A 10,239-nucleotide genomic window follows, 5' to 3' on the forward strand; every position below is an offset into this window, starting at 1 on the left:
GAGAGCAGCGGAAGATTTTCCAAAACTGCCCATGGAATCCTTGTTATGTCAAAAACCAGAATACAGAGCTGCTGCTGCTTCACATGGAAAAGTTAAGGATCGCCACAAACATTTTTATAAAACGCCCAAAATATCCCAACACTTTGAGCCACCACTGAGCACCAAATATGCCCAACCAGGGAAAGGAATGAATGACCGATTAAAGGAAGGGGTGGGAGTTCGTTATTATTGGAAATGTTGAGAGCTTACTTGTCAGAAGGGGCATTAAAGTATATGGAAGGGTGTGTGTGTGTGTGTGGGTGCGGGTGGGGGGCTTCGTCTCTGTTTAGCACAAACGTGGAGGTCGATTAGATTATGAAAAATGATCATACATACAACCTTTGATTGCGCTAGATACACAGTGTGTGACTGGGTTCTTATATATTAAACCCATCAACCACGTTTGGAGTTGGAACACAACCGCCTCGAGCGCCCCAGCCGCAGCGGGCCTAGCCAAAGGCGGTGTGTGTGTGTGTGTGCATGTGGTGCCTTAGGCAGATGGGACAGCCCCCATTAAATGACTTGCTTCTCAGTGAGGGTTGTTTTGTCATAAAAAAATAAGAAAACAGAAAACCCACGTTCGTCAGGTTGGTCGGCCTAATTGCTTTTGAACGTCAATGATGACCAATATTTTTTATCATTTAATTGTAATAAATATCAATTTAAATGAAAATATCCGACGTTTATCAAGATACATATTCTGTTCATCAACAAAGCCAGGGAAAATGCTTTATTTGATGTTTGACATATTTGATGATTTTCTGCCCTTTTTTATATTTTAGAATTTTAAATTTTACTTATTTATGAAGCTGCTTCAAACTAAACCCATATGAAAGTCTTGAAGCATCTAAAGAACTTCAGGGCTAATAAAATTTTCTTTTGTTCACTATGAGCTTGGATCCTAATACTATTTCCTTCGGTGCGGATCTTGTGCAAGCGCACATGCCCGACTCCAACACAATCATAGTTACAAACACCTTGTTTTGTTTTTTTTAATGCCAAAAACCACGATAATTTTCTAGCCATTTATAATTTTAAACGTTGCTTGAAACTAATGTTTCTTTATAAATATATTTTTTTTTTTGGTGAAATGCATGAAAAAAAAAACTTGAATATCCTAATATGAAAAAAAGAAAAACTGGCATTACTTTGCCGTTTTAAAAAGTTTGCGTTCAGTTACTGTATTAGTATACGATTGGCATTCAACCCATTGAAGGCCCTGGAGCTTTTTTCCCTTTTCTTTTTTTTTACCGAACATCTGTGGTCATTCCCAAATCAGAGGATGGGTGGTCTAGTAATTTACTGAAGATCGATAATTTTTGTCACTATCTCGCGCTGAAGTCCCCACTCTTACTCTTTTCTCTTTCATTATTTTCTTTATTTATTTACGTCTAGCTGTATGCTGTCCTCTCTGTCTGTCTGTCTCTCTCTCTACTTCTATATGTTTCTCTCCTCTTTCTAGAGCTTGTTTCTAGCCCTCTCTCCTTGCTTAAACCTCGTGCATTTTCCTGCCAAACGCCATTGATCGTTAGCAGTTGAGCACTCTACCCTCTCTCGCTTGAGATCAGATGGGCCGGTCTCCTTGTTGTGAGAAGGTCGGACTGAAGAAAGGGCCTTGGACTCCAGAAGAAGACCAGAAGCTGTTGGCCTATATTGAAGAGCATGGCCATGGCAGTTGGAGAGCATTGCCTCTCAAAGCCGGTAATTCATACTCATTCAGCTTTCACAGCTAGCTCTTGGTGGACTTAAACTGCTTTCACCTTTAATTTGGTGCCTTAATTTGCTTGATTTCTTCTTCCTAGGTCTTGCCTTCCTCTTTGGTGTTGATTTTTTCCCGTGTTAATTTGTTCAGGGCTGCTAAGATGTGGGAAGAGTTGCAGATTGAGGTGGACCAACTACTTGAGGCCTGATATCAAGAGAGGCAAGTTCAGTCTGCAAGAGGAGCAAACAATTATTCAGCTCCATGCCTTGTTGGGCAACAGGTTAACCCATTTGAATTTTTCTTCTTATGTTGGTGGAGAATTTTTGAGTAGATTTACCTGTTTCTTAAATTCTATTCTGGATTTTTTTTCTCTCTTGAGTCGAGAGATCGGTAGGCCTGAATTCACACAATTTTCATGTTCACGAAGTTTTCAAGCAGTGGGTACCGCTTGAAAATTAAAAATATCAAGGTTTCTCCTCTTTTTTGTATGGTCTTTTTCTTTTTTCTTTTTGTTTTTTTGGGTGGATAAGAAGAAATTCATCGTATCATTTGTTATGTGTTGTGCTCTCTTGTTAAATTATAGCAATTAGAAGATTCTCATTTACAAGATACGTTTACTGAGTTTTTAGCTGTAGCAAATTAAGAAAGAAAGAAAGACGCCTTGTTAACTTCTTTTGTGAAACAAAAGAAATAGATATATATATTAGTTCTCTTAGCTATGCAACGAAAAGTCAGAAACAGAAATGGCTAGTGTTCTTTTTTTCCTTTTAGGCTAAATTCTCTTGGAGGAAAAAAAGAAAAGAAAAAACCCATCCAGGTTCTCAATTTTTCCTATCTAGAAGGAACAAGTGAAGCGGCTTAATTTTAATTTAACTATAGTTATCACGTTAAGAAAAATAATTAAGCTTCCCCGATAACATTACCGTCATCACAATCATCATCTCTTGTCCCTGTAAATTAAGGATATCTAGTGTACACATTATTGCATGTGCATTATTATTAATATGTAATAACTACATCCTTAATCTCCCAACGAGAATCACAGTTTGCTCTAGCAATTACGATGCTTATTATCCTTAGTATCACATATGCATAAAAAAGATAAAAAGAGTTAGCGCCCAAGAACGACGGATCGTGAGCGTGAGGTTTTACTCGCAAGGTAGTAGTAAAAATCAAAGAATTTCCTAAATTTTTGCTGACTTTTTTTTTCTTTCAACGAGGCAGGTGGTCGGCGATCGCGACGCATTTGCCCAAGAGGACGGACAACGAGATCAAGAACTACTGGAACACCCACCTCAGGAAGAGGCTGGCCAAGATGGGCATCGACCCAGTCACCCACAAACCCAAGTCCGACGCGCTCAGCGTGGCCGGCGGCCAGAGCAAGAGTGCGGCCAACCTGAGCCACATGGCCCAGTGGGAGAGCGCCCGGCTTGAAGCCGAGGCAAGGCTCGTCCGCGAGTCCAAGCTCCATACCACTGCCGCCGTCGCCGCCGCAAGCAAGCCCCACAACTCGCTGCCGACGGCCTCGCCCCAGCTCGGCTTTCCGGCTCAAGCCCAGACGCCTCTTTTCTGTCTGGACGTCCTCAAGGCGTGGAAGGGCAGATGGTCAAAGTCAACGTCTAAGGGTCGAGATCCGGCAATTCTCGAGTCCCCAACGTCGACGCTGAGCTTCTCATTGGAAAACGGCGTCGTTCCCGTCGCCACTGCTGCCAGATTCCAGAACCCACCTAAATTCAGCGCCGAGAAGCTCCCGACGATCAGCGAGGGGCTCGATGAGCCGACGAAATGTGAGGCCTTCCCGTTCCTCCACCCGAAGGCAGCAGCCACGGCGGCGGCCCAGAATATGATTACGACGGAAACAGATGTTGCGCTCTCTGGAAACAAGCCGGTGGATGCCCCGGCAAAGCAGGACGGAATAGATACCGACATGATGTTCGTCAATTTCCACGAGATGGTGTTCCCGGATGCGGCATGGTCGTCGGAATCTTCAAAACCGAGCGGCACCGGCAACATCGGCTTCTCCTCCACCAGCTCCATCAAGGCCGGATCCGTGAACAATTACATGGATAGCTTCATGAACTCGGACCTCCTTCTGGTGCTGGAGTCGGAGAACAAGCCGGAGAATTCTGAAAGCCGGAATTTGGGGAGGGATGACGACGCCGGCGAGGAGAGCAAGACCTACTGGGACAGCATACTCAACATGGTCAGTTCGTCGTCGTCTCTGGCGGCTTCACCGATCTTCTGAGTTCCCAGCCGCCGTGCCGGACGTTGTCGCAAGTCGGCTTTTCCGGTACCGGAGAACCAAAGCAACCAACAAGAAGACGGTTTGCTATCGTGTTAGCTAACTGTTTGCCACCTCTAAGGGGCCGAAAGGAGCAACAAAATTAATTATAGTGTGTTGCGCCCTTGATCTCAGTTAATATTTAGATTGGAACCGTAAAAAGCCCAAAAGTAAAAAAGAAAAAAGCGATGGGTGGGTGGTTTGTTGTATAAAGAGAAGTAGGGGAGGGTAACTTACGCATTTAACCGTCCGTACCATCCGCAATGTATTGGTCCATCACCTCTCCATCCTCCCAACTGTAAGAATCAAATAACGGGGGCATTTAACGCCCCCCCTCCATCTATTGGCCTCTTTTCTTTTCTTTTTTTCTTTTTGTTTTCAAGCGTGGGGTGTGCATTTATATTTGTATATGCAAGTACGCTGGCTCGGATGAATGGTTCGGAGCTGTGACTTGAGGGGTTCCACCGAGTTTTTCGATATGCTAATTCGGTGAGTTATGGGAAAAAGATGAGACGCAATCACTTCTCCGGCTTGATGCAGTTACCTCATTTATTTTTTTTAAGTGCATGTAATGGCCTTTGGCTTAAGGATCCTCACATATAATGTGATTTTGAAGTGGTTGAGTAACTTGCTAATAGAAGTATCTATTTTCTTGTGCTTTTGCTATTGCGTCAGCAAGTTTGCTGAGCAGTGTTTATCTCAATTTTTGTTGTGAGTTTAAAAGATCATTCAAGTGTTGGAATACACCGGGACATGTCACGGGGCTTTCGCTTTTTAGCGCATGACAAGTTGGTATCAATGCCTTATTGAAGTTTGGGACAAGGATTCAACATTTTTGGTTAAGAATGCCTCTGAAGAAGCATAATGATATTCCTTGTTCCTTTTGAAGATGAATTCATGGTTGATGACCGTGTGATAGCGCTCATGCGCAATGTTATCGAGTTGACAGTGACCAACGCTAAAAAGTTGGTTAATGATACTAATATTGTTTTTGGGGTGTTTGATCAAGAGATCATGGCTACTGCAGTAGAGAGAGTGAAAGGTTTTGTGGAAGATCTTGTCACTAGATATAAAGATTATATTGGGAGTCTTAACACCAAGTTTAATGATTTGTTGAAAAGGTTCAACATCTTTACTACTTAATTTGATGTTATTCGACTGAAGAATAACCAGTTGGATCGACAGTTGATGAATGCCTTAGTTAGTAGAGCAGTGACACATGTGGATAGGCCACGTATTAAGTTGTCAGAGCCTGTGAAGCACAAAGGCATTCAGAATTTGAGAGAATTCAAGAACTTTATTTACTTGATAGACTAGTACCTCGAGGCTGAGGGTATAATGGAAGGTGCAGATTTGTTACGTACTACAACGAATTACCTTACGGATAATGCTATGCTTTGGTGGAGACGTCATAAAGGCGGTGTGGAGAATGGGGGTTCTGTTGTAAATTTGTGGGAAGATTTCAAGAAGGAACTGTGTGACTTCTTTTTGCCAAAGAATGAGACTAGAATTGGCTGCAACAAGATGTTGGCCCTTAAGCATACTGGGTTAATTCATGAGTATGTCAAAGCATTTACCTCACTGATGCTAAATATTAAAATTATGGGTGATGCAGACTAGTTGTTCCACTTCATGCATGGACTGTAGGGGTAGGCACCTATGGAGCTCAATCGACAAGATCCTCAAACTCTTGCTGCAACACTTGCTGTTGCTGAAAAGCTCGCTGAGATTGATAGGCACAATTCAACATCCCATGAAAATACTGCAAGAAAAAGTTAATTAGCGATGGAAATTTACGACAGAAATAATCCATCATAATTTTGTGACGGATTAGCGAGAGAAAATTAGCCATCCCTAAAATTAGAATTACTTGCAGAATTTGCGACAGAAAAATTCTATCTCAAAATCCATCGCTAATTAACTACAGAATGTAATCTGGCTCAAACTCTGTCGCAACTTCGGGACATAATTTTTATGTCGCTACTTCATTCTAATTGGCGATGAATTTTGAGACAAAATTTTTTTGTCGCTAAGTCATCACTCATTTCTCTCGTAAAACCCTAATACGAGCTCATTTCTTTCCCTTTCTATTTCATCCCTCGCATGTTGCCCATCGCCGCTCGCCGCCCATCACCTGTCACCTCCTTCTTCTTCCCTCACTCCTTCTCTCTCCTCATCGTGTGCCATCACTGCCCACCGCCCACCGCCCGTCACCCTGTGCCATCGTCGCCCGTCTCCTGCCTCCCGTCACCTCCTCCTTCTAACTTCACTCCTCTCTCGTCGTCGTGTGCCATCGGCACCCTCCGCCTGTCATCCGACCACTGCTGTGTGTGTTGACCTCCTCTTCTTCCTCTCCCTCCCCGAGTCCTCTCCTCACCTCCTTCCTTCCCCATCTATAGGCCGCTGAAGTGGCGCCATCGCTGACCTCCTCTTCTTCCAACCCCTCCCCAAGTCTCTCCCAAGTTGTCGCAGGCCGACCATCGTCACCGCCATCGCCGACCTCCCATCCCATCTTTTCTTCCCCTATTTTCTTTTGTCCACCTTGCACCACCGCTATCATCAGGACACACTTCGTCTCCCTGACGAGTGGCGACCCAGAGGTCCTCCACTGTCACGGTTCTCATCGGTCGGTACCGGATTCCGCATTGACCCTTCTTTGTGTTTTTTTTTCTTTTTCTTTTCTGCCCATGTTCATGCGGGAATAGCGGTGAGAGATCCTATACCAGTCGAGCTCCATCCATCTCGTCGGGCCTCTGACCTGCATTCGCCAATAGTGAAGGTTTGTTCAGGTGATGAAAAGTTGATCGTTGTGTGTGTGTGTGTGTATAGTTGTAGCGTTCTCTCCTTGTGAGAGGGATAAGTAGATCATTTGGTATTGTATTGTTTTGTATATTTATGCTTTGCAGGTACGTAGCTGAGCTAATTGCGCAATGCTTAGTGCTAAGCATCACATGCAGCTAAAAATGTGATGCAAAAAGAAATAAGAAAAAAATGTAAAGGCAAAAGCAATGCAAATAAGGTAAATACCTATGGTGAGTAAGTGATGCAAGTGCATCATATGTTATTTACTTTCTTGGATGCAACACTTTCTTGTTCACACACTCATTTAGTTGTGGATATCTAGGACTGGTTTGTTGGAGTTCAGAGATCATACTGAGCATGATTTGAATGTATGAAAATAGAAATATTCTTATTTTTGTAGTTCGGAGTCCATGTTAGTCATGATAGTAGTTAGCGAGATATTGAAGTGTGTTTGTTGCAGGTAAATGTTTGATATTATTGTGATATGAATGATTGAATGTGCTGCAATGTTTGATGTGATTATATTCATGCTTGCATGAAGTTATTTTTGAATTAATTATGTCCTCCATGTGAAATTGTATTATAAAAACATGTTTAAATTGAATGTATCGTGTTTATGAATATGATTTCATCTTTCTAAATATCTTTGTGATACATATATATATAAATATATGTGTGTGGGGGGGGGGTGTGTGTATCGTGTATCGTATATTCATGCCTGCATGAAGTTATTTTTGAATTAATTATGCCCTCCATATGAAATTGTATTATGAAAACATGCTTAAATTGAATGTATCATGTTTATGAATGTGATTTCATCTTTCTAAATATCTTTGTGATATATATATATATACACTACAAGAAAACTGTTAATTAGCGACGGAAACTAGCGACGGATTTTTTCCGTCGCTAATTAGCGACAGATTAGCTAGAGATAGAATCTGTCGCTAATTCACGACAGATTAGCGAGGAAACAACTTTTATCGCTAATCTGTCGCTACTTAGCGACGGATTAGCGACTGCATTTTTTGTCGCTACTTTTTATTACAAGAACACCATTTTAGCGATGGATTTAGAGAGGGAACTCTGTCGTCGCTAATTAGCGACGGCGTAGCGACAGAACATATTCCGTCACTTTTTTTGTATTTTGATTTAGCGACGGCTTAGTGACGGAATGTTTCCGTCGCTAAGCCGTCGCTAAATGTCGCGTAAATCCCTAATCCCATCCCTCTTTCTCTTTTTCCTGTTTCGCTGTATTGTTCCCGCTCGCCGCCCTCTCCCTCCCGCCGCCCGTCGGCTCTCGCCACCGTCCGGCCGCCGCCGCTCGCCAGCCGCCGCTCCCCGTCCACCGCTCGCCAGCCGGCGCTCGCCAGCTGCCGCTCCCCGTCAACCTCCTGCCACCGCCCGGCGACGCACATGTAATCTTCTTCTTCTTCTTCTTCTTCTTCTTCTTCTTCTTCTTCTTCTTCTTCTTCTTCTTCTTCTTCTTCACGCTGTACGCCCCGGCGATGGCTGATGAGGTTGAGCCCGGGCTATCGGCGGCGAACCTCGCCTGAGCTTGCCTTGCCTCAAGCTCATGGCCTGAGGTGAGGCTTCGCCTGAGCCGGGCTTGCCTCAGGCTCATAGCCTGAGGTGAGTCCTCGCTTGAGCCAGCCTCATGCTCGAGCCATAAGGTGTGCTCGTTGAGGCCAGGGTCGAGCCCTCGCCTGAGCCAGATTCACGTCTGAGCCTCCCCTGAGGTGAGCTCACCTCAGCCTAGCCTCCATTCTTCACTTCAGTCAGGCTTGAGGTCTTGCTCATCCACGCCTAAAACTTTTTTGTTTTTTCCTGTTACAGTTATTTGGACTTTTTCTCCTTAAAAAGTTTCATGCCATGACCGACCATCTAAAAAACTGCCATTTTGGATTCAGCTTTGTTTGAGTAAAATTCATATTTTGGCAAAACGTGGACTCATGACAATACTTTTTAGACTTCTAAATATTAAGACTTTCAGAAAAGGGTTATCACACTGTTATTCCACTAGAAAATGCCAACCATGAATTTCATAAAGAATAAGAACAAAACATATAAAATTTCACGCTTAGAATAAGAAAATGTCATTGAACAAGGATATATAAGTGGAAACACACATTTTAACAATATGTTAAACTTCTCCACAAATAGGGCAATATAATGATGACAAAACACCATTGGAAGTAAGACATGTGAGGTTAGTACAGGAGAAGAAGCATATACAAAGAGAACATGTTCCTTGACTCTTGATGCAAAATTTGTCAAGTGTTAAAAGCTACAAGCTAAACTTTCTAACTCCTTAACCTTAAGAACCTACATTCAGTGTAAACTTGCAGAGCCATAAGTATTTTTTTTTCTTTTTTCCACTTTGGTGATGATCATGAATGTGTGCATCAAGCATGAAAGAATCAGAATTCTTTTTTTTTCCTACTTTGGGCGAAAAGTTTTGTAACATTGGTGCAATTTTGAATTATACTGAAAACATGGGAGCAATTTGAAAAATTAGCCTTTAGTTTTTTCATCGAGTTCTCACTACAATTTGATGTTCAAGCTTCAAAAACAAGGTTCGGAGTGCACTTATAATTTTTCTCCCTTTTTTTTAGGGGAAGACGCTAGTTTAAAAATATATATCATCAATGCTTCTTTTTCACTTTATTTCATCGCATTTCATCATTAGATATATCATCAACAGTTTAGTTGTTTTTTGCATTGCATAAGTGTTTGTGTTTCCCTAATTAGCTTCAATATTCATTTTAACACAGTGTTTTTTGCAGATTTTTCAACGAAACTCGCTTGTGCCCCGCCACCCGTGGTAAGTAAGTGACAAAAACAATGCAAATCGGGTAAATACCCGTGGTGAGTAAGTGATGCAAGCGCATCACATGTTATTTAATTTATTGAATATAACACTTAATTGTTCACACACTCACTTAGTTGTTGATATCTAGGACTGCTTTGTTGGAGTTCGGAGATCATGCTGAGCATGATTTTAATGTTTGAGAATAGAAGTGTTCTTATTTTTGGAGTACGGAGTCCATGCTATGCATGGTAGTAGTTAGTGGGATATTGAAGTGTGTTTGCTGCAGGTACATGTTTGACATTTGTTTGATATGAATTATTTCGATGTATTGCAATGTTTGATATGATTGTATCCATGCTTACATGTAGTTACTTTCAATTTGATTATGTCTTCCATGTGAAATTGTATACTGAAAGCATGCTTCAAATGAATGTATCGTGTCATGAATAGTTTGCACATGAAAATATTAAGTTATCAATGCATGCATCATAATTCTTGTGATTGTATGACATCATATATTGCATGATAAATTTGATATTTTCTTCATCATAGCATTCTGATGGTTCTCTTTTAACTGGTTAGGATACTATTCGTAACATCATA

At 42.0% G+C, this 10,239-nt stretch overlaps 1 protein-coding gene across 1 annotated transcript; it reads left to right on the forward strand.

Moving 5' to 3' along the window:
* Positions 1-1,507: 1,507 nt before the first annotated feature.
* LOC149811934 (transcription factor MYB16-like) lies at positions 1,508-4,678 on the forward strand. The gene is made up of 3 exons (XM_089993830.1): positions 1,508-1,740; positions 1,892-2,021; positions 2,966-4,678. Exons 1-3 carry the CDS (start codon positions 1,608-1,610, stop codon positions 3,984-3,986), a joined length of 1,284 nt encoding a protein of 427 aa, XP_089849956.1. The 5' UTR covers positions 1,508-1,607; the 3' UTR covers positions 3,987-4,678.
* Positions 4,679-10,239: the final 5,561 nt, after the last annotated feature.

This window comes from Nuphar pumila, chromosome 17 (assembly GCF_984573655.1).
Source record: "Nuphar pumila chromosome 17, dmNupPumi1.hap1.1, whole genome shotgun sequence".
In the NCBI taxonomy this organism is placed as follows: Eukaryota; Viridiplantae; Streptophyta; class Magnoliopsida; order Nymphaeales; family Nymphaeaceae; genus Nuphar; species Nuphar pumila.

Coding starts and splice junctions, on each gene's coding strand:
- LOC149811934 (XM_089993830.1), top strand. CDS start 1,608: ATGGGCCGGTCTCCTTGTTGTGAGAAGGTCGGACTGAAGAAAGGGCCT. Junction 1,741..1,891: donor AGCATTGCCTCTCAAAGCCG/GTAATTCATACT, acceptor TAATTTGTTCAG/GGCTGCTAAGATGTGGGAAG. Junction 2,022..2,965: donor CATGCCTTGTTGGGCAACAG/GTTAACCCATTT, acceptor TCAACGAGGCAG/GTGGTCGGCGATCGCGACGC.